A 23185-nucleotide genomic window follows, 5' to 3' on the forward strand; every position below is an offset into this window, starting at 1 on the left:
GGTATCGTGGAGGATGATGACTGTCTAACCCAGTCCAACCCTGTGGTTCCTGAGATACTTTATTCTTGAGCAAGAATTATTCACTAAATATTAATAGTATAATACTGGGTTTAACTTTATATGTAAGTATTATCTTCAAGTGCTTCACACTGGGGAGTCTAGACAAACTAAATTTTATGTTGGCACATAATTCTGTTGGAAACAACTTACTTTCTGAACACCTTTATGTGTGTTACATCATGGATGATCACACAGTATATTTAACTGAATGCTGAAATTAGACACACTCATGGCTGAAGCCACCCTTACCTTGGCCTTTGCCATATTTAGCACTGTGGGTCCATCCTGTGGCTGAGACGAAGCCCAGATGGTGGCAAAGTACGTGGGCGTTAGCTATCGTGAAGTCGTCATCACAGATGGTTCCCCACTCTCCCTTGTAGAACAGCTCTATCCGTCCCTCGTTGTGTTTTCGAGGATATCCAGCCAGTCTGACCTTTAGCCTTTCGGGCCGGGGGGATGGGGATGGTGTTGGTGTCGATGTGGGCTTTGACGTGGCGGTGTTTGACGGTGTAGTTTGAGTTAAACAGTATGGCAACCAAAACCAAAGCAGGAGGCTGAACGCTAACTGCTGCTTGTATCTTGATTTATCCATTATTTCAGCTGCATATAAAGAAAGGTGCAAGACAGTTATTATATACTTCTACATTTAAGAAAACACAACACGGATATCAGAGTTGTACTGATTTCTACAACTCGTTTTTCACTAGGAAAAAAGTCAGTTTGTGCTGTAATTACCAAATATTCCTGTACATCAATTCAGACAGAGATTTAAGTCTTTGAAGTATTTTTTTGAAAAAGTCCACCCCTCTTTCTTAGTTAGATCAGCTCCCACTCTAATATGGTTTCAGTGATTGGTAGAAAAAGGTGACCCCAGAATTTTAACCCTGATTTCTTGAAGAGTCTCTGGGTGCCCCAATGCAGTGTAATGATTTCTTAGTTCTTTTTCCATATTTCTCACATTTTCACCCCTTTTTAAATCATGCTTTAACTGTGATTAACCACTAGCCTCACACTGGTCTCTTTACCAGACCCGATGAATCCAGAACTCCCTAAAAAAGAACCTGTCTGACAAAGTGATGTAGCTTAAAAGATCTCAAAAAAAGCAACACATTATGCCACGATCTAAAGAAAGACCTGAGAAACCGAGTCATTGACATCTGTTAATCAGTTACAGTTACAAAACAATTTCAAACGCTTTGAGAAACCACAGCGAGAGTCCTTATTCACAAATAGAGGAAACTTGGAAAAGTGGTAAATCTCCCCAGGCGTGGCTGGCCTAACAAATTTACTCCAAAAGCACATCAACGACTCTTTCAGGAAAATTTCACAAAAGAACCCAGAACGACATCTAAAGAACATGGCATCCAATACAAAAACCATAGCTGACATAACAGATGTATAACATATATATATAACAGCCAAACATGGTGGTGGTAGTGTGATGGTCTAGGGCTGCTTTGCTGCTCTGTTGCTTCAGGACGTGGACTCGCTGTAATTGATGGGACCATGAACTCTACTCTCAAACAGAAAATCCTGAAGGAGAATATCCGGCCATCACTTCATGCCATGACGCTCAAGCACATCGATCGTGGCTCAAGAGTAGGGAGTTCGCCTTGTAATTGGAAGGTTGCCGGTTCGAGCCCCAGCTCGGACAGTCTCGGTCGTTGTGTCCTTGGGCAAGACACTTCACCCGTTGCCTACTGGTGGTGGTCAGAGGGCCCGGTGGCGCCAGTGTCCGGCAGCCTCGCCTCTGTCAGTGCGCCCCAGGGTGGCTGTGGCTACAATGTAGCTTGCCATCACCAGTGTGTGAATGTGTGTGTGAATGGGTGGATGACTGGATATGTAAAGCGCTTTGGGGTCCTTAGGGACTAGAAAAGCGCTATATAAATACAGGCCATTTGCCATTTGCCACACTCGATACCAGCAAGTCCAACTCTGATTGGCTCAAAAAAAGTTTTGGAAAAGTCCAGATTTAAACCAGATTGAGATTTTCTAGCGTGACCTTACACAGGCCGTTCATGCTCGAAAACCCTCCATTGTGACTGATTTTAAACAATTCTGCAAAGAAGAGCAGGCAAATATTCCTCCATAGCAACGTAAAAGATCATTACTGGATATAAGAAATGCATGATTGCACTTCCTGCTGGCAAGAGTGACACAACGATCTATTATGGTTAGTGGTCATTTACCCTTTTTGCATAGGGCCACATAGGTCACATATAAAATTTATAAATAAATGAAATCCTCATTTTAAAACTATATTCTGTATTTATTCAGGTTATTTCTGTCTAATATGAACATTTGTTTGACAATCTGAAACACATAAGTTTGACAAACATGCAAAAAATTAAGAAATCAGAAGGGGCGCAAATACAGTAATTGCAACAGTGTTTTCAGCACATTGCACACAACACACAAACTGCTCGCCCTCAGTGTATTTTCTAAATAGCTGCAGCTAATACTGAAAAAAGCGCCTCAAATATGCTCAACACATGGAAGGATTGATGTTAAGAGTGTAGAGTTGCTCCAGCAGTCTGATTCAAACCATCTGGTTAATACTTGATTCTGATGTGTGTGGGGGTAGGAGAAGATATTTGAAAAAGCGTAGGCTTTAATGACCCCATGATCTGGCTGAATTTAAAGGCAACATGAATGTTTATATCTATTAAATTAATTAAAGTGTCCTTGTCCCATTGTGTAGTTTTCTGTTCAACCTTTTTCAATTTGTGCGTGCTAATGTTTCACAATGCTGAACAGACAGTACTCTGGGTTAATAATTAATAAATTATTAATAAAAAAAATTTTTCTATGAAAAACCAAAAGTCAGATTTTTCTCAGAAAACCTCATTCTGCTCTTTTCGGGGGCTGGCAGTGGACACAGTATAGGCCTGCTATTGATAACCTGACAGCCACGCTCCTTTTGAGCTTTAGCGAGTTGACGTCTGTCCCTCCAGAGACACAAATGAAGCAGTGTGGTGTGTTTGTACAGAAACCACAAACTTAAGTTAACCTTTCCAAAACATGGTCTAAGGCTGAGTACATCATCTGAGTCCAGTTTCACGCCGTATGGAAGGACACACACATTCACAGTTGGTCAGAAGAGGCTTTTAACGGCATAGCCAGCACGTCTGAAGCTGCTTATTTGTGTGTTCTGTGTCTTGAATCGTTCTTGAAAATATTTTTTAAGAAGAAAATCAAATGCAAACACTGTTTCCTTACATACAGGTAGTTAGCAGAGCATATCACTGCAAATATTTCCCTTACAGAACTATAAACTGACGTTTACACACTTCCTTGCAGACGTTTGTTCTTTTACCATTTGTCTTCTTGTTCTGTCAGACACACAACTTGAAAGCTGCTGCGCTTCTTGACTATGGTCTGTGAGACCCAGTGAGGCTTGTAAGGATGTGTGTGGTGAGCAGATGGAAGCTGGAAACTAAGAAGGGCTGAACGAGTTTGATTCATGAGTTTGGCTACAATGAATGAGTTTGATGAGACACATGAAAGCCAGGAGAGTTACTGACTTTTCGCATATTTTCATTAAATATTTTTAGTGGGTGACAAACTTGGACTACATAATTGTCTTCTTTACTGCAGAATGATGCTGTTATAATATGTGCATATAGGTTGAGCACGGCTTTCCTTGGAATCGATGCTATTTAGGTGGAAGTATTTGTTTATATTATATGTCCTTTAGCATTAATGATGTCTTCACAGATGCACAAGTTATCCACGCCTTGTGAGGTAATGAACTGTTAAAGGTTCATGGATGCTGGCTTTTGAAATATGAGGTGCTAACAAGCCAGATGCTCTTCAGCACCAGAGGATGTGGTATCAGTTATTTACAGATTTTCATTTTCTTATCATAAAGCAGACATGAGAGCTGAGAATCTGGGTTATTCAACTGTGACTTTTGCCCATGTCAGTTGTATACAGGAAGCCCTAAATTCTCTGTAATTTCAAGCTAAGAAATATTTTTGTTCGGAACCATTTTCCCATCCTGACTATGACTTTGGAGAACTCAGGATCTCTGGAATGCTTTTTCTGCCTCTACCCAATCATTTTACTGGCCTGTTTCTAATCAACTTCATTGTTAGCGTGTTAGTTTCTTTAGTTAGCATTACACAGTTTCACATAGTTTCAACATTTGATATATTTTTGAGCTACTTTTTGCATTTTGCATTAAATGATTTGCTTCACTGTATTTTGTTCCACGTTTTTTCGGGTTTCTTTTGTAGATTATTATAGAGTAAAGGTTGTAAACAAGGTAAGTTTTGCTAAAATATGTGGCAGACCAACACTAACATTTTAACTCTGTTGTAAACAACCATCAGAGTTTACAGACAGCTTCCTGTTTTTAGACATACACATAATTTTTGTGTGTAAAGACCTATTATTATCACCATTTCAAATGTGCTAACTTTTGTCAGTAGTTTAAACCATTTACAACCCATGTGTGTCTTTGCCTTTACTACTGCAAAAATCACCATGTTTTCAGATCTCAGGCAGTACTTTGGTCAGTATAGAGTTATCATAATTGACAGACATGACACCCAACAAAAATAATGACCTCCATGTTACGTGACATAGAATGATCCCATATGGAAGGAAGGATACAGAACAATGCAAAGGTGTTAGGCCACCATTAATTTCTTTATGTCTTTGAAGGAAAATGGGAACTAGGTGCTGGGACTTATTAAAAGCTGTGTAAAAATGAATACAAGCATAATATATAAGGCAAACAAAGACTTTGTACAATTATAACAAGCTTGAAAAGCAATATTTGACTGTCTACAAATAGCCTGAACTCTCTTAGATAAGCTTTCTTTAAGTAGTCTTCAGGAATAATTCTCCGGCTTCTCAAAGGCCATTCAAAGCACTTCTTTGGATGTTGGCTGCCTTTTGTTCTGTTCCCTGCCAAAGATGATCCCACACTGCTTCAATAATGCTGAGGTCCGCACCCTGGGGAAGCCAATCCATGACTGATACTGTGTTTTTCTATTCAGGTATGTTTTAGTGGGTTGACAGTGTGTTGGGATCATTGTCATGCAGATAAATTAAGCAGTTGCCAATCAGATGCTTTCCAGATTTTACCACATGGAAGATCAGATCTGATGATGTTTTTCTGTTTATAATTCCATCAGTTTTGATGAGACCTCCAACTCCACTGGTTGAATTCCAGCCCCAAACCATGACAGAGACTCCACTGTGTTTTACAGATGGCTGTAAAACACTGTTGTACTTTTTTCCTGATCACCTCTGTACATATTGACAATGGTTTGAACCATAAATTTCCAACTTGGATTCCTGACTTCATATTACCTGCTTTCACTGATTTGTCACTGATTTTCAGTGTAGTTTTCGTATAATTTGGTATACCTTAACCTTTTCTGTTACTGATTAAGGATGCAAAACATAGATACTGTTCATCTACTTTAGATAGCTTTATTTTAGGCCACATTTGCGTTTGTCCTCCACTTGTTCAGTTTCCTCAATTTTTTTAAGAACACACTGCAAACCATGCCACGTTTTCAGCCAACAGCTATTTGGGAAGTACCTAGACTGTGCAAAGATACTATTTTATGCCAGCCAAACTGTGTTATCTTTGAGAAATAAACAAATTATGTGTTTTTGCAACAGCAAGAAAATATCTAAAGACACCATTTAAAACCAGTTATATGGTAAACTGTCTGTCATGTATAGACAGAAAATAGATTCATCCATTGAGCTAGGTGGAAGACCTCCAGAAAGCCTGAAGAACTAGTGGAGTACAAACAATAACTAGCTATTTTCTGGTTTCTGTAGCCTTTGTTGAAAAGAACCTCCATACAAAGTCTGAATCTGATGTTTCTGATCTAATCACCCATTTTCTCATCCTACTGTTTCTATTTCTATCATCAAAGCAGCCACTCGCCATACCAATGTGCTCATGGATCATGTCTTGTGAAAGGCTCAAATCAACCAGGCAGCAGTTCACCAAATCAGCACAGCTCTGACTCACCCATAAGTCTTACCCTGCACAACATCATGCCCACATTCCCACCAAAAGCCACACATATCTCATTCTTAATCTCTAAATACTTGCAGAAATCTGTACTGTGCTGTATTTTCATGGACTGAAAATAAACTGGCAGTTTGGGCTCTGTGGACTAAAAAAAGATTTCCCTGCCTTTTTGCAACATGCTATTGACTTTTGGGGTACTTTGTGAAACTTTATACTTAGAATAGTCCACATGAGCCACAAGGAGTTGGATGGATGGAGGACAAAACTGACCTATGAGCCTGTTTCAATAAAGCAGCACAACATGGAAATCTGTGGTGGCTAAACATTTCCTGGACATTTTGACACAGTGCAGTTTAAGTCTGTTGGCTTTCTGGTTCATCTAAATGCTAAGCAAGGAATTGGACTATTTAATCTGAATGATTAACTGGTTGAGCACAAATCAATTTATCAATATCTTAATATAAAAAGGATTTACAGTATTTTTTTTTTTTTTTTTTTTTTTACAAAAGAGAGAAGATAACATAATAGAATTCCCACACACTTCCATCCAAAGCATCACTCTAATTAATAACTTCCGACTTTATATTGATCTATGAATAAATAAAGTTGCAACTTATTAACCAAATATGAAGGGTTTCTTACTACAAATGATTCCAGCTTTTTTGTTTTTTTTTAAATCTCAGTAAATGGTTCTTCAAATCCAGATCCACATCAGCACCTCACACCACGCAGGAAGTTTCTTGTGAATGGACAGACGGATTTTTCCAAAGTCACTGTTTGTCTTTCCCGTCGCAACATTCCTCACATGTTTGATTCTGCATCCCAAAAAAACTGCTCAGAGAAACAGCCTGTTTTACCACTCTGCATACTCGGAGACCATACCTACGGCGCAGACGGTAAGGCGGCTTCACAGTTTTGAAATAATACAGTATGATTTTTGTTTTAAATCCAGACTATGATTTGAATAAAAGTTTGCATCAAATAACCTGACTAATCATAAAGCAGTCTTACCTTATAATGCCACGGTGTAAAGGTTACAGCGGGTCTAATGGAGAGAGGGAGATGTGTCCTGAAGTTTATTAACTGAACCCAAAGTCAGAGGAAGAATAAAATCCCAGTTTTTGTGCTAATAGTCCCCTCCATCAGACACAGGTTTCATTTGTAGGGCAGTGGTCCACCTTCTTCAAACGTTGTTGTCCGTAAATTGGCAGCTGCCCTAACCCGAGGAGGAGGAGGGTACGGGACTGAAGGGGGCTGGATTTTTAATTTTTTTCCCTGGAAAGACACAGACTCTTTCATGGATGGTTCTGTAACAGACTGTCTTGCCTTTCGTAACTTCAAAAAAAAAGAAAAAAGAAAAAAAATCACTTCGCCAATTTCACTCAGAGCCTACGTGTCTGTTAAAGCGCACACCGTGTCAGCGGCAGATTTACAACCGGGGTTAAAAATGTGCGACCACATCGACAGTTCCAGCTGTAATGCCTCTGCTAATGGTTTTTGCAATCCACTTGATGTTACCAGTAGTGCTGGCCAAGTAGTATTTGATAGATTAAATCCTCCTCCGATTATATCTTGAAAAGAAACAGAAACTGACCAAACTGCATAGACTGTCTGTACCAAATGGGATAAAGATACACTTTAAGATTTTATATCTATCAACATGAGACAGACATTTCTGTCAAATTAAAGGAGGCGGAGGCGTTTTGGTAAGTTTAAACCGGCAAAGACAAAAAATAAAAGCGGGAATTATGCATTCAATATTTTCAGTGGTAAATCACTAAAATATTGGTGTTTTGCGGTATTGGAAATTTTGGTATCGATCCCCAGCATTGCTGATACCAACACCGATACTTTTAACCTTTAAAAACAGCTTATGTAGGGGAGATTAGTGAGGCATGATTTATAAGATGAATAATCATCAATTTGCACATTTTGGACACATTTTAATGACCACAAAATTATCACTGTGATTTTTACTATTTTTACACAGCTTTCAGCTTTTCATGTATTTTGAACCTGGTGTTTTTGGAGACCTGGAATGTCAATGTTCCAGTCTCTAAAGCACTTTGGATCAACATCTGTTAGTTAAATGTGCTATAAGATATACATAAAATAGCCGTGACAGTCAAATCTTCAGACAGTTTTCATAGTGCTTGTTTGAGGTGTATTTATACTATCAATATTTTGATTGATCTGCCCAGCTCCATAAAATATGCATTCACTTACCTGAGGCGAAGTTGTTCCTTAGTGCCACGCCAGTGACTCTTAAGTTTTCTACACTTATTGTATCCCACTATTTGGCACTTGTCAGGTTAAGTAATAGAAAAAACGCAACTTATGCAAAGTCCCAGAAACAGCTAGAAGACCAACTAGCTTATAGAGCAACTAGATGTAGCTTATTGTTAGCTTAGCATGAATGGTAGAAAGCAAAAATCTGGCTATGCCCAAGCATGAAATTTGCCCACAACCTCATTAGTTTTTAAGCTGTGCAATACACTATAGTATAATATACTGCGGTATAAAAATGCCATTTTAAAGAGTGGCCAAGCTAAGTGCTTAGGAGCCAAGTTAATCTGTAGCCACATAATTTCCTTAGGCATTAATAAAGTAACCCGATTTTGATCATTCTAAAGTGGCTGGTTGAACCTTTTTAGTTAAGCTACAGTCTCAGCCATCTCCAAGTAAAAATACATTTTAAAAATGAACAACTTTTCATTTAAATGTCCCAAATGATATGTCCACATGTAGTTAGAAACATGAAGAGTTTGCCAAGTTGGTATTTAATAGGGAAATTCAATAAGAAACGTGACATTACTCTATTACAAAAAAGTACAAAGTTTTCTTTGCATTGTACGAGCAAAAGGGAGGGAGAGCTTGAAAAACACAAGTTTTAATTTTAAAAATCACATTGCTGAATACTATACTGTATTCGGTACAAAAACGTGAGGCACTTCATTTAAAATCAGCTTAGTGTATCTACAACTTGCTCATAGATCTCTAATAACTGACACCTGAAAAACCGTGTCTGCAGCTATTTACCAAGTCATCTCTTCACTGCTTAGATTAACTTTATGGTCTCATAATCGATGGATGGACTCGTTACTAAACAGAAAACAATAAAACCGGACAGATAATGAAATTCTAACAGTGTTTCAGTTTTCTCAGTTCAACATTGATATAACCTTAATAATGAAAGACTGTCACAGCAAGTAGTAAATTCACTCAATATCTGAGTGCTTACTGAATAGGAAAAATCTAAACTGGGATCACAGCGTTTAAACACCTCTGTTGTTGGGAATCAATCAAGTTTCTGCTTTAAAATGCCCGTTTTATTTATGTGGGGAAATAAAGGAGAATGATGCCACAACTATTACCGGTACTTCACATGCTCATTCATCAATATTTGTCTAATCAATTGCTCTGATTTCTCTGTAGGAATAGAGGAACGCACTGGTTCAAGAACAGTTGACACCCAGCAGTGCAGATATCCTAATACAGCGGCACAGTTCTCGATTACCAGCACTGAAATCTCAACTGGGAAGAGCATTTTAAGAGTGCTATATTACTCTTCACTGAGGCAGAAATTCTATAGAAATGTTATATAATCTATAACAGTAACAGATCTGCTTAAAGTAGTGGCCTGAAATGTATTTTTCTTTTCTGTTAAACAGTGACATTGAAATTTACATAAGAAAACACACAGAAAAGAAAAAATCAAAACAAACAGTAAATGGTCGTAATTATTTGCAGTGTTAAAGCTTATCAAGGTCACCAGGTGGATGGGAGTTCCATCAGGTTAATAACATAAACTCTAAACTCAATCCATTATGAATTCATCATTTATTACATCGAGTTTCAGAGAGCAGATGCTAACTCCTAAGGTAAAGCTGATACTTTCTTTTTCCAAGAATAACCAGCAGTTGTTTCCATCCAAAACTGTAAAAAAGCTCAATTTTTCTAATGCCAGAGAAAGCATTTAAAATACATTGATTGTGTCTGAAATTAAGTTGGTGATTTTATAGTCATGTTCTAAAATTTAAACCACATTCACTGACGAATTATACTTTCATTACTTCTTCCATCCACCTGGTCCCCACCTTGGGTACACAGTTAAAAATGATAGCAAATATTTGGACCAGAACCTGATACCCACTGAGGGGTAAAGAAAGTCAACATGACAGGACTGCCTGCTGAAAAGTACTTTTTAAATGAAGTGTTTCAGGCAACCCCGGTGAATTTCATTGAGGTGTTTCAGACTAAACGTGGCTCATTTCTGCAGAGTCCTGCACACAATAACTGTCAGCTTTGCTGTGTACAACTTCATGGCAGGAAACCGGTTTATTTCATCTACTGACCAAAAAAACAGATGTGTAGAAAAACCTAGAAGTGAATTTCACCACTTAACAAACTTTACAAGATTTACCAGCAACTGGTGGGTGGCTGGAATAACATCTCACCCTGGAACTAATTGGTAACAGTCTAAAGTGCTAATGGTCTTTGCAGCAGATTGACAGGTTGTTCTTTGGGTGGATTAGGACGGATGCAGAAGCTCTAACAGGGCTCCAACTGCACCAAAGTAACCCTAAAAACAGCAACAAATGGCACAAGGTGGCAGTTAGAAGTTAGAAGATACAATACATGTGGTCTCTGATGGGAGTGAGGGGTAAACTTACTAACCTCATGGCGAAGGAAAAGTGCCTTGAGCTGACCTTTAGACCAGTAGTCCATGGCATAAGCCAACAGCTTCATAGAGAGGGTGTTCACTCTTAGGAAGTTCCCAACAAACAACACAGTCTCAATGTTCTTTACAAAAAACAAGAATAGGGATGGAAATTATTAGTGCATAAACAACTGATGAGAGACACCAGAGTTTTAGAATAACTGATATCACACTAGAAAAACAAGGGAAATAATGTAACTCAATCATAGCTCAAGGAAAGAAGATCCAAGATGCAGTTTACCTCCTCTACGCCTTCATAGCCCTGTACAATGCTGCTTGATCAAGACGGCACAAGGCAGCACCGTAAAGAGGCTGAACGCAAAGAGGAAACAGACAGTAGGAACTACAGGGGGCGGGGGGTTTGGGGGCAGACTGTTCAACAGAGGAAAACAAAAAAAATCTCCTCAAACCTTTTTATAGTTGTGCAACTGGGAACACAAATCCTAATTCTTTGCAGTCTCTGAATGAACTAGGAGGTAGATGGTAGCATACATACTCTAACAATATTTAAACTTGTAAGTGTAGCAGATTTGATCATTTAGAGGCAGCACAGCATCCTCCATCTAGGTGGCTCACCTGACAGATTTACAGCTTATATATCTACAATCACGGCCAGTCAGACTCACAGTGCAACCAATGCACACTTAAGGTGTGGCTGTTACATTCCCGTCACTACTAACCTCATTCAGAGCACACATTCTGGTGATGGAGCCGATGTTATTGGTGATGGTGACCAGTGTTGCCCTGGCCAGGTCCTCTTTAGAAACAGACTCCCTCTTTTCTTTAGACATCATGTTGCCAAAACTGCCAAAGCAAGGCAAGATTTATGTTTGGAAGGTTGCTCAATTTTAGAAGCTAAGCGATTATAATTCTGCCTTTGACCTACAGCAATACTGAACATCTTATAAACAACACCAAAGAGGACAGAATACGTCAAAGTAAATTAGTTTTTAAGACAGATATAGCTAAACATTGAAAGCTGCAGTGATGGATCTGTAATTTACAGCTTACTTTTTGCTAAATTTCAATTGTGAGATTCAAAATTAAGTAAACTTAACACAGTCCTGGTTCCTTGAATCATCTACTTATGCTGGAACATTTCACAGTGTCGTGATATAAAGAATGAACAAAGGTAGCAGCTTTAAAACGCACCTTGAGGCCACAGCCCAGCCTGGCAACCCAAACCTCTCGTAGTCCCCTCCATAAATGTCTCGCACCAGCTTGTCCACACGCGTGCTCTCCCCCTGAGAAGCCATTTCTAAGGCTTCCTCAAATGTAGAGCAGCCGGTCAGCAGGCAACACAGGCCAAGGAAGGTCCCACCACCAAGGCTGTGAACACACGCAGAGCGACATGTAAGGCGTATGTAAATCAAGACATCTTAGAGTAAAATAAAGTGTTTAGGTTCTGAAATGACAGGGATAAGACATGTCTATGCATTAGAGACTGCTCATTCAAATACATGAGTTCTTTCCCAGTACAGAGAACAGAGGGCCATTATGTGGAGAGAGAAACAAGCATTCATGAGTCCCTTTCAAAGCCAGCAGACAGAGAAACCACATGTGAAAACAAACTAGAGGGCAGACTACAAAGAGGATTTTTTTCTTCCTCTACCTAAAGAAAAAGACTATAATTGACAATTTTAAATGTACGAACTAAATCCAGAACCAATTAATTGTTTTTTGTCAAGAAAGCAGTTTGTAATGAAAGTGGAAGGTAACGGGAACGTCACACAAAGGCACCGACTCGACTGGACTGCATCTTCCTGAATCACATTAATCTGGTGTCATGTAGTTTACCCTTTGCTAGTGTCACAATGCATTTTCTGTTACCTCGCTCTTCTCTAATTCATCTTCCTCTCTTAGGACCAAGGGCTGAAACTAAATAAAAAGATAAAAGGTAGGGAAACTCAGCCGGTGTCCATGCTAGTCATGGCTTTTTAGACCTCAAAAGTTGCACTTCACCTAACCTGTAATATCCAACTGTAACCCAAGATAATCAAATTAAATTTAATACACAAGGTGCCTTTAAGGTTACTAAATGTAAGTGAATGCTATTTTCCACTTCACTCCTACTCACATCCCAATAGCACAGAACCTGTTAAGCGTCTCATCTGCCGTCCAGCTCATCATTACCTGGTCCCAGTGACTCGTTTGTAGTTGTTCTCAGAGTAGACTGCCAGGATACTGACCCCAGACCCTATATTGACCAGCAGCAGAGGATAAGGATTCTCCAGTGTACAGGGCTTCTGGACACAGTGGTCTGGGTCTGCAGGATTTTCAAAGTAGTAACACTCTGAGGGACCACTAGACATCACCGAGTCGAGGTACAGCACCCCCCGAATCAAGCAGTCCAGCTCATCCAGCTTGTGAAGCTCCAGGTCAGCCATCTTTGTTTTTCACCCGAAAGGAGAGAGGAAAAAACAAGAAGAGAGAGGAGCAGAGATAACATCAGAAAAGTGATGAGGTCTGGAGAATACAGAAGCAGGAAAGTGGACGATGGGGAGGGGATGGGGCAAAGATCAGTGAGCAGGCATTTTTATTATAATATAATAAAAATATAATAATTTGTATCAGTTCATTGGAAAGTGAGTATGTGTGTGTACATGTTTGCTCAACTTCCAACACATATTTGCTTAGAGGAAGGCAAAAACAGTGCTACAATTCATGGCTCATCTCATGAGCTTTACTGACCCTAGACTGCCAGCCCCACCCAGCAGAAGTAGCATGTTCTCGGTCTCACCAATCTCTCCAGTGTTTCCAATGGATATTGTTTGCTCCGTCTCTATGCTCATCTCATTTGCCTGCCCCCTACCCCTCCTGATCGACCAAGGCAAATGGCTGCCTTTTATTCCAATCTATACCCAATGACCGACAAGATAACCCCCCACCCTCAAAAACAGAGCACAACAGCAGACCCACCAAACGGAAATCAGACTCAAACTTGTACGCCCCTCCTCCGGTGGCGCACAGGGTGGTGTGAAGGCTGGAGAAGTGCTTGTCGCGGCCCATCTGCAGGAAGGCTGGGAGGTCGTGCGTGGGAAAGCGAATAAAGTGCAGGCTGCCCTTCCTGCCGCACAGCGTCAGGTCCTGCAGCTCCAGGTGAACGTCCCTGATGCCAGTCTTGCCATAGGCGGTGTTGGAGGTCAGGTAGCGCCGGATGCTCTTCAGATTCTCCACCTCTTCCTGCTCCTCTTCCGCTGTGATGTCTTTGGGCTCAAAGTAAACGAGCTTCACCAGAGTACCTCCGATGTCCATCCCAAACCAGGGGAATGCTACATTATGTGAGATAACACATGCAAAAATGATGTTCACTCTCATTTTTTTTAAATAAAAATATTTTGCACAGTGATGAAAAATACATACATCCACAAATATAAAATATTTATGGTAAAGGGCACATATGAAGCTGAGATCTCAGCGTTCACCCAGATGATGGCAAAGCTGCTTCATCCATAGATGCAACAGTACAGTGTGTACCGCTAACGCCATCTTGTTGCAAAAAGAAAAAAAAGATTCTGGCTATGTACTGCCACTACAGCCCACCAATAATAAATACATCGCATGCCAAATTAGTCACACATTTGCTATAACCCCAGTACAGTGGAAGGCCAGTGCAAATATACATTTTTTTTTTTAAATTTATGTTACCAACTGCAGGGTTTTCTTGCCAAACCTATATTATCAACAGCGACTGTCTTTAATGGGGAACGCCTCTGATTTTTTTATTGTAGACATACAGCAGCCCCCTTTTCCCCAGTAAATACACCAAGCCCACGCTGCCAACATTAACACATACGCGGCCTCGTTTTCTTCACAGAGTCATGTCGATGCCTCGTCGCCGACTGGGAAGTCCGCCGGTCGGATGTGGCCCTTCCTGCGGTAGTGGCACTCTCACTGTTGGGCTCGTTTCTAAAATGAACGGGCATCTCCTTGTCGGACCGCGGCTGCTTCGAGGGCGTTTCGTTTTCGTCAATAATATCATCGTCGTCTCGCTGGTGGCCATTGAACGCCATTGAAATAACTAATTAGCTACATATAGGCTGACTGTTCGGTCAAATGAAACCAAATGATTTATGAGGACAATGAATTTTGAAGCTTAACGAGGTAGCTAATTAGGTAGCTAAGTAGCTAACAGTCCTTTGAAAAGGATGGGCTACATGTCCTTTTTGTGTTCGCTGTCAAGACACAGTTGGGCGGGGTTAACGTGTTAGTGAAGGACGCAACGACCAATCAAACGGCGACATTGACAGTCGGGAAAACAGTTTATAAAAAGAGGCTGATGTCACTTTTTTTCTTGATAGTATGAAAAACGTGATGTCTGGGAGTAGAAAATAGGTTCAATATACACAAGTCGAACTTTGTATTGTTATGTTGTCTCTTATTTAAATAGCGCAAATAAAAAATAGGAAAAAATAAACTTGAACTTTGAAAACTAAAGTAAAATATAGAACAAATAACCGTAGTTTTAGTATTCAAATATATTTTAAAAATAAAACTAAGACCAAAACTAATAAAAATTAAACTAAAACATCCAAACAACAGATTGAAACAAGCAAATCAACTGAAACTAAGATGAAATAAAAACAGTCAAAATGAAAGGGAAAAAAATTACAAATTACATAACTATCTAATAACTTAGATGCAAATAGCTAAATCAATCTACCTACTTTTCAGTAAATTACTAAACTAAAACATGCATTTTGCATGACACGTAATTCAGTATGATCATTTTTAAACATTAAATCAAATTGTTTAAACCTCCTGTGTTGTATCTTATATTACAGACACATACACAGACAGAAGCATAGTTATAGAGGCATTACTAGTAACACAATTTCATAAAATACAGTAAATATAATGAGACAATCTGAATTTTATTTAATGGCCTATTATGCCTGATTATATGCAACTATTTCCTAAAGGAATTCAGTGGTTACAGTTTAAAAAAAAAAAAAAAATCCATACATCTTTTCAGAAATTCAAGTTTATTGATGTGAATGATGGAGTGCAAAGCCAAGTCAGTGCATATAAATTTTAGGTGGAACTTTTACAATTTTACAGATTACATAACCACATGAATTGTAATTATGTCATCACCTCTGCAGCTCAAAAAGGCTCTTAAAAAGTGCAAAAAATTTTCCTTAAAATTTAATTATTCACAACACTATGTACAATAAAACCTCTCAACTTACAGAACAAACCTAAACAAGTTTTTATTTAAAGGAGAAAAATCATCTATTGACAAATTAAATGTTGAATCAAACATTTGCACCATATAAGACAACCTTAGGCTTAAATTGTACCAATTGTTGCAAAAGTAGGTGCCAGTTGCAAAATATAGTTATTGACATTTTTTAACCGTAAAATAACATTGATTAAATTTAAACATGCATTTAGAAACATGAAAGCAGAAGAGGACACGTGCCAAAAGCCATAGACAAACACCCAGGTTATGATACAATGATCACTGCCATGATAAGAAAACACTTACCTGCTGTTAAAAAAAAAAAAAGAAAAAGTGGTGGGTGGTGTCATGGAATAAAAAGTTCCTACCAAGAAGCCTCATAGCGCTAAGGAAGTTCACAGGCAATGACTTTTTAAAAAAAAAAATTTATGCAGGGATTAACTGACTGACTGCTTGATTGCTGAGTGTTTGTTTTTTTTATGTTAACAGCACATCAATCTTTCTTAAAATAAGTAATTAGGTATCTATATAGCACATATATATATATAATATTTACAAATAAATACATTTAAAGCCATATTTCCCCACTATGAATAGGGGAAAACAAAGAATTTACACTGTGATGAACTACTGGTACTCCTGCCTCCACAGTCCCCAACAAGCCAAACTCAGGTCCTTGATTCATTAACTCATGCTGGATGACAGCCAACAGTCTTATCTAGCTTGTCAGAGAACATGCAAACAATGATTAATACATGCCTTTAAAAAACACACATTTGCATCGCACAAGTGCATAAATAACCTGAGCTTGCAACCCAGTTCTATGAAGTGACCCAACTAGAATAGTAAGGGTAGATTTAGTTTTTGTTCCCTATAGTCAACCTCACTCAATAATAAAGACATAAAATGTCAAACTTAAGAACAGAATGGTAATTAGTGACGTGATCAAAGGTCTGCAGAGCCAGCTGTAATTACTGTAGGTAATTATTAAACTGCTGCCTCATGCCAACCCCATGGCAGTGACTTCATTAAGGCACCTAAAATCCTTTTCAAAAGCCTTAAAGTCTAATCTTCTCTTTCATTCCAGGTATTATATCCCCTTATTTGTTAAACCTCCACGCCATCAGCAATGCACAGGCACCCACTCCTGCAGCGGCCAGAATGTACTTTGCATTAGGTGATTGGCTGAGAGTGGTCCACGGAGCTGAAGTATCTGCTGGCTCTTCTCCTGCTTTGAAGGTGGCGTTTAAACTTCCAGAATCAGCAGCAGCATGAGTGAACGACGGTGGTGCCGAGGAGATTTCTTTGGCCGTTTCACCATTGACGTCTAGGTTAGGGATAGATGGCTCACCGGATGCATGTATCACCAGCTCCTCCTGTGTTTCAAAGCTTTGACACGGCGACTCATACTGGTTCTCCTGAGGTTCGTCATGGTTGAGATTAGCGAAGCCGGTCTCCTGGCATGGCAGTGGCGTGACTTTAGTAACTGTGGAGTCGACAGAGGACACGTCATCCAGTGGAGCTTCACTTATTTCCAGACGCTCAGTGTTGCCCGAGTAGGGCTGCGGCTCCGAGCTGGATGCGAGGATAGTAGGACTGGGTTGATTTTGCGGTTGGATGCTGACGAGTTGCCCTGGCTTGCTCAGACAAACATCATCATTAAGAAAGGCCTCCATCACCGGAGTACCAGGCCTGGGGGAGGCTTCAGCTGCAGTTTTAACAATCTGGGGGGAAAATTCATAACGGAGGTCAATTTTATTGCCAAACTGCAATTTTTCAATGTCCTAACTTTCAGGTATGTGTAAAACCTTAAAGGTGCGTTAAAAGCACCTATATGGAGGTCTGGTAATAACACTAATACATACTACTGTCAAAAATGCTAACTTAAGTTTCTATTAAATACATGTCATACAGAAAAACTTTTATACCGGATTTCCTCACTTGTACAAGTTTAAGTGTATTCTAGAGTATTTTCCTCTCTGAAATTTTGAATGAAATCATCATTACCAAAAGTTTCTTTACTTTGTCTAAGTTTACAAATAAATGTGCAGGATTGGTTTTATGAAAAGATGCCTTGTGAAAGACTAGGCTCATAAGACTGCTAGAAAGAAATTGTTTTTGTGTGTGTGTGGCTTCCAGTTTTTTTGTATACCCTGCAGTAATGTGAGCATGTGGCTTTATGGCACACGTCCAGTGGTGTTATGCCCTTCCAGTGACTGTCAGCTGGAGACTTTTACTTGCCAGGAAATACAGTAATGTCCCAACAAAGGTCAAGCTAGCAAGGCCCTTTAACATATTACACATTTTCAACATACTTTTTAGGGTTCAAGGATATACACAATATAGTTGGATCATTAAAAAAAGTTACTTACTTAAAAAAAGAAGAAAAAAAGGCTACTATCGTACTATAATACTATTAGCAAAGGTTATTTTTCTATGTATTTGGAAACAATTGTAGCAACCGTTTGCACGTTCTCCTCTGCCCACAGATTACTGTTCTTAGTATAAATAATGTAATAATGTAACTTTATATTTATAGAAATGAAATTTCTCTTGAAAAGAGAAAAAAATGCCAAGTATACTACCCAAAGAAACCACAGAGGTAAGGCTTCTCATTTTGAACTAAATGCTGCCTAATTTACTAAGGTGGTTTAAGGACCAAGGTAAGTTAAGTGAGTATCAGACAGCACTGCTGCAGGAGGTGCCTTTATTCAAGTCTTAAAATGATCATATTTTAGTATTCACCTGTGTAGGAGGCGGCCCAGAAATCTCTTCAGGCTGTGAGACAGCATCAGGATTTTTGTTTAATCGAGGGGTGCTGTCCTGGACTGGAGGCTTCTCTGGGGTCCTTGTGTAGAAAGAGGGTCCATCAGTCACATCAGAGTTGATCTGGGATTCAGGTGGATTCTCTGGCTCCTTGTTCTTTTTGGTAGTCGTGCTTTTGAGAGGATCTGCTTCATGCTGTTCAACTGGATGTGGTGGTGGAGGAGTGGTTTCCCTGTTAACAGAAATGGCACCATCTCCGGAGCCCACGTGAGCTCCAGCATCAGCAGCAATATTTTGGATATCTGATTCAGAGTTTTCCTCTGGCTCCTTGCGAAAATTAATATCTCCCTCTGTGGATGTCACCTGAATGTGTGTGGTCTTGGGGGAAGCAGGAGGCATTGATGGAGGATGTGCCACTTCAATCTGTGTTGACTTTGGAGGCTCAGGGACAGGCTCAGGTGGGGAAACCACTTTGGGACCTGGGTCTGCTGCACTCTGGGGGGTTTGTGGCGGTGTTGGAATTTTCGGAGAGGGTGGGGCCTGGATAGCTGGCTCTGGGGGAGCTGGAGGAGCTGAAGGAGCTGCAGGAGCTACAGCTGGCGGAGCTAGAGCATCTCGACTGTTATCACCACTCTCTGGAATGGGCAGATGACCGGCAGATGGTGCCGGGTGGACGTGTGCCGTGACAAGAGACGTTGGAGAGGAGATGGGGTTGGAATCTAGGGCAAAGGAAACAGTTCTGCTATTTAAATCTCTCATGACATCCTATCAGTAAATCCCTGTGAAATCCTGAAGGACTACCTAAATGTAAAACTATACAGAAATTAATTTGTCATGAACTCTGTGATGATGCATATGTAGATGTCTATACACATTTTCATTTTAAAAATGAAAATGTATATATTTATTCTATATGCAACGTGCTCTGCGTAGTGTTCTTCAAAAAAGAATCCATTTAAATTTTAACAGTTTTCCAAGCAGCGTTTACAAATAATGAATCCAATATACTTTAGTCTTGGATCTAAACACTCAGAGTAATGTTTGTTGTATAATAATTTCTATATAATCACTTTTCTGAGCAACTGTAAACATGTTTGGATTGAAACATATTTGCATTATCTGGACAAGCTGTTTATGTTTCGGAGAAGGTTGAGTTTGAACTGTCATTTCCAGCACACTGAATAATCCAACAAACCAGGACATTAAAAAAATAATCTGGTCCAGATTAGCAAAAACACAGGATATATTACAGCATGTCATTACTTATTTGATAAAAACTGTGCCAACAATGGAGAAACTGCTTGTGAAAACATTTTGCAGAAACAACTTGAATTATTTTTGGAAAGACGATCAGTCTTTCTTCACAGCGTCACTTCAATTCACTGAGGTTTGTGGGCATTCATTTACATGCAATTGCAATGGTACTGAATGTTTTCTACTTGTCAATGATTGTTTTCAAGAACGGAGAACTTCAAAAATGGACTTGGAACCGTTCCCATACTGTTGGACAGGAACAGGATCATTGCTGATGTCTTTCCTCTGGGGAACTGGGTTACATACCTGAATGCTTCAGATTTAAAAATGGGCTTTAACTTTAAACTGCTTTTGTAGAGGTTTTCACACTTGCTACTTAGTTATTCACATACCGCTTCTGCTCTATAGCTTAGTTTTTGTTATATAAATAATGACAAGTGTGATATTTCATGTCAAAAGTGTGTACCAAGACTGTATCCGTTACTGCTTACATAAACTTCAACACTATCATGTACAGTGCTGGGTAAATTATTTGGCAACTTACTGTTAACATCTGTCAGAGCGTTGTATTCTGCTCTGATGTCAGCTGCAATGGTTCTCTGCTCACATGCCTCAAGCGCCTCAATGAACTGCTCGGGCCAGTTTTCTCTTCTTTTCAGGCAGTCCAAAAGAAGCATCATGCCATTATAATGCCCACTTGTCTCAGTTTTTGCCTCAATGACGTCCTAAGATTTGTTAAAAAAAATAGATCAAGGGAGAAAACAAACTCAGCTTAATAGAGGAATAGTCAAATCATCAGTAGTTTAGTCTTCAAAATATGCCTTTAACAGTGCTAATGCCCTTTACTGTTCAGTTATCAATAAACAACCAACCAAAAAGCTAATTTAATCAGTATCACTAGTGGGTTTATCAACCAGAACAACAAATGTCATTTTTACAGTGAGAGCCATGCAAGAAATGGCAAAATAGTTTGAGGCCTTTTTTGGCGTTGCCTAACTAACAAGGCATGTACTGCTCAATGTGTTTCCATAGGAGCATTAAATAGTCATTAAAGACAGCAAATAATTGGTTGGTTTAAATGAACACTTTCTGATTTAAATAAAGAATTGCAGGCTACTGTATTTAAACACAGTTCACCTGTGGCTATACAACATGGTAATATACAGAAAAGAAGGTATCAGACTGAGTATACTTAGGGTGCATCTAAAGACATTCAGGCATTGTGTTAGCACTAGCATCCATTAGAGGTGTAACAACAACACAAAGAACAACAAAATTCTTAGTCGGAGAGCTTTCTGAAACATACCCTGTCGTGAGCAGTCAGGCAAGGCAGATGCATCATTATTTCTCTCGGTTTCACCTTGGAAACGATGATTGCCATATTCCGCCGTATGTATCCATTGTACAGTTTGTCACAGGCGAACGACATCTGGAAAAGTCAAAGGGCAAAAATATTAAAAATGTTTACTTTTGTTATCAACTCTCAGATTCTACAGTTATTTATAGCTGCACACCCAGATAAACACTTTACTACATTTCAAAATGTCAGACAACACCATTTTATATTTTATTTTTTTAGCCTCACTACAAATGATGTGTGAAAGTAAAGTACCCTAAAATTAAAATCCTGAAACCGGATCTTTGCGAGCTACAACTATTGAAAAGCACAGTGAGGGGATTCTTTTCCAATGAAAGTGAAAGTGAAAGAGAAAATGCAAGCAAAATGCAGCAAAGGAGGGAAAAGTGCTTTTCTTTCGTTTAGAAACCTTGTATTTTTCTTCCTTTCAGTCTTGACAAAGCCAAAAATCCCCCCACCCCCCGCCCAAGGGAATAATACACTCATAGTATCAAGGTTGCAGCCGCCTGGAGTAAGAAGAAAGAAAGCAGGCCCTGACTAGTCACTGATTAATCATCTCCAGGATCCAGTTTAATACCTGACTTTCCAATGTGCAGTATGAAATCCCTGTTCTAAAACAGTTGCATATTTTCAGGGTCAAATGAAGGCTTGGGATCACTTATTTGTGTGTTGAATACACTTTAAGCCCTTTCATTTGTTTTTACCTAAACAGCTAGATTAGCATCTGCTGTGAGGGGGAGTCATTTTTACAGAATATCAGTGTCACTGCTAGCTTAAAAAATGATATGGGACTCTAAAGTTCTGAATAAATGTGGGACATCAGCAAAAGCAGTCTGCCTGTGACTCAAAACGGAAGTGATGTCAGGAGGAGCAAACAAAGAGCAAAGTCTTCCTGGCTGTCTTAATAGCCCACAGAGGACATGGTTTACCTGACAGGTAGACAAGGTGTTGAACCTTAAGATTAACAGGAAGAAGTTTTGAGAGTGTGCATTATTTCCAGGCTGGCGTCTAAGTATAAAGCGAGGAAAGATTGTAGATTAACAAGACAAGGAAGGGCACAAAAAATGCACCTTGACACAAGGACAGTTTCTGAACAGCTGAGCCGAAAGAATGACCTCTAATGTGGCAGGTCATTTCTTGCCAGTATCCTTGGCTTTCCAAGTCTCAGGATCAAGTTTCATAGACAGGTCTGGTCCAGTAAGATATTACCACCGCAGCTATTTTAGTCCAATAAAAACTCTCAAAACAAAAAGAGGTCACAAGAAAGAAAGCAAGACATTGAGACGTTTGTTGGGCAATAACTGCTCCAACCCGTTTTGGAGGAAAACACCCAAAGAAGGTCAGGAAAGAGGAAATAGGGTGCACACAAACCACACGTACGACCGCGTGTCAGTTACTGTAATATCACGTTAAACTTTCAAATCTATTTTGGGGGTCAAACAATTCGCGACACGAAGTTTGCAAATAAATTTAAAAAGGCTACACAGCCACATCACACAGAAAAGGACTGACACCTGCCTATAAATGATCGAAACCTGTCGGAGATAACCGACTATGTGCTCACTAAATGGAAATAGCAGCTAACTTCTGCCAGCAAGAAATTAGATAGACACGACACTCTCCAGCTAAAATGAATTGCTAACATTAGAGCTAAAACATCGATTCTGTTGAGCAGCGCGGTTAATTTAACTTCATAAAACGTAATGTTACATAATGTAGTGCTCACCTTAACTTTTTCGTGCCCCTGCAGGTCGTCTCTCCCTTTCTACAGCGATTCCTGTACTCAGTAAGAACCTGCGTCCTCTTCGTCTTCTCACACACACATCTGCTCAGCGGTTT

At 39.5% G+C, this 23185-nt stretch overlaps 3 protein-coding genes across 5 annotated transcripts in view; all 3 read right to left on the reverse strand.

Moving 5' to 3' along the window:
• The window catches only part of loxl3b (lysyl oxidase-like 3b), a 32319-nt gene extending 24953 nt beyond the window's left edge, over positions 1-7366 (reverse strand). The window contains exons 1-2 of one of the 3 annotated variants that reach the window (XM_039603311.1): positions 7076-7366; positions 310-660 (exon numbers count right to left, since the gene is read on the reverse strand). In XM_039603311.1, the coding sequence (XP_039459245.1) occupies positions 310-652 (343 nt within the window). In that variant the 5' untranslated portion in view covers positions 653-660; positions 7076-7366. The remainder of the gene's footprint in view (positions 1-309; positions 661-7075) is intronic. The other 2 variants (XM_039603312.1, XM_031742062.2) reach the window with 2 other exon arrangements.
• A 1457-nt stretch (positions 7367-8823) lies between these two features.
• pank2 (pantothenate kinase 2) lies at positions 8824-14961 on the reverse strand. The gene is made up of 7 exons (XM_031742058.2): positions 14581-14961; positions 13704-14056; positions 12918-13171; positions 11937-12113; positions 11465-11588; positions 10742-10867; positions 8824-10646 (listed from the first exon to the last, which is right to left on the reverse strand). The coding sequence occupies exons 1-7, from the start codon at positions 14795-14797 to the stop codon at positions 10596-10598; spliced, it is 1302 nt and encodes a 433-aa protein (XP_031597918.2). The 5' UTR covers positions 14798-14961; the 3' UTR covers positions 8824-10595.
• A 789-nt stretch (positions 14962-15750) lies between these two features.
• On the reverse strand, positions 15751-23185 carry mavs (mitochondrial antiviral signaling protein). The gene is made up of 5 exons (XM_031742070.2): positions 23073-23185; positions 21296-21418; positions 20534-20714; positions 18715-19454; positions 15751-17693 (listed from the first exon to the last, which is right to left on the reverse strand). The coding sequence occupies exons 2-5, from the start codon at positions 21416-21418 to the stop codon at positions 17070-17072; spliced, it is 1668 nt and encodes a 555-aa protein (XP_031597930.2). The 5' UTR covers positions 23073-23185; the 3' UTR covers positions 15751-17069.

The sequence above is a fragment of the Oreochromis aureus genome, linkage group 19, assembly GCF_013358895.1.
Source record: "Oreochromis aureus strain Israel breed Guangdong linkage group 19, ZZ_aureus, whole genome shotgun sequence".
Lineage (NCBI taxonomy): Eukaryota > Metazoa > Chordata > Actinopteri > Cichliformes > Cichlidae > Oreochromis > Oreochromis aureus.

What these genes read in the sequence shown, in the direction of transcription:
- pank2 (XM_031742058.2), bottom strand. Translation starts at nt 14,797, where the DNA reads ATGGCGTTCAATGGCCACCAGCGAGACGACGATGATATTATTGACGAA. An exon ending in TGTGAAGAAAACGAGGCCGC is followed by an intron (nt 14,057 to 14,580) that starts GTATGTGTTAAT and finishes CACATAATGTAG; the next exon opens with CATTCCCCTGGTTTGGGATG. An exon ending in AAACGAGTCACTGGGACCAG is followed by an intron (nt 12,114 to 12,917) that starts GTAATGATGAGC and finishes GTGTGTTCACAG; the next exon opens with CCTTGGTGGTGGGACCTTCC.
- mavs (XM_031742070.2), bottom strand. Translation starts at nt 21,418, where the DNA reads ATGTCGTTCGCCTGTGACAAACTGTACAATGGATACATACGGCGGAAT. An exon ending in CGCTCTGACAGATGTTAACA is followed by an intron (nt 19,455 to 20,533) that starts GTAAGTTGCCAA and finishes CCTTTGCCCTAG; the next exon opens with ATTCCAACCCCATCTCCTCT. An exon ending in CTGGGCCGCCTCCTACACAG is followed by an intron (nt 17,694 to 18,714) that starts GTGAATACTAAA and finishes TTTTCCCCCCAG; the next exon opens with ATTGTTAAAACTGCAGCTGA.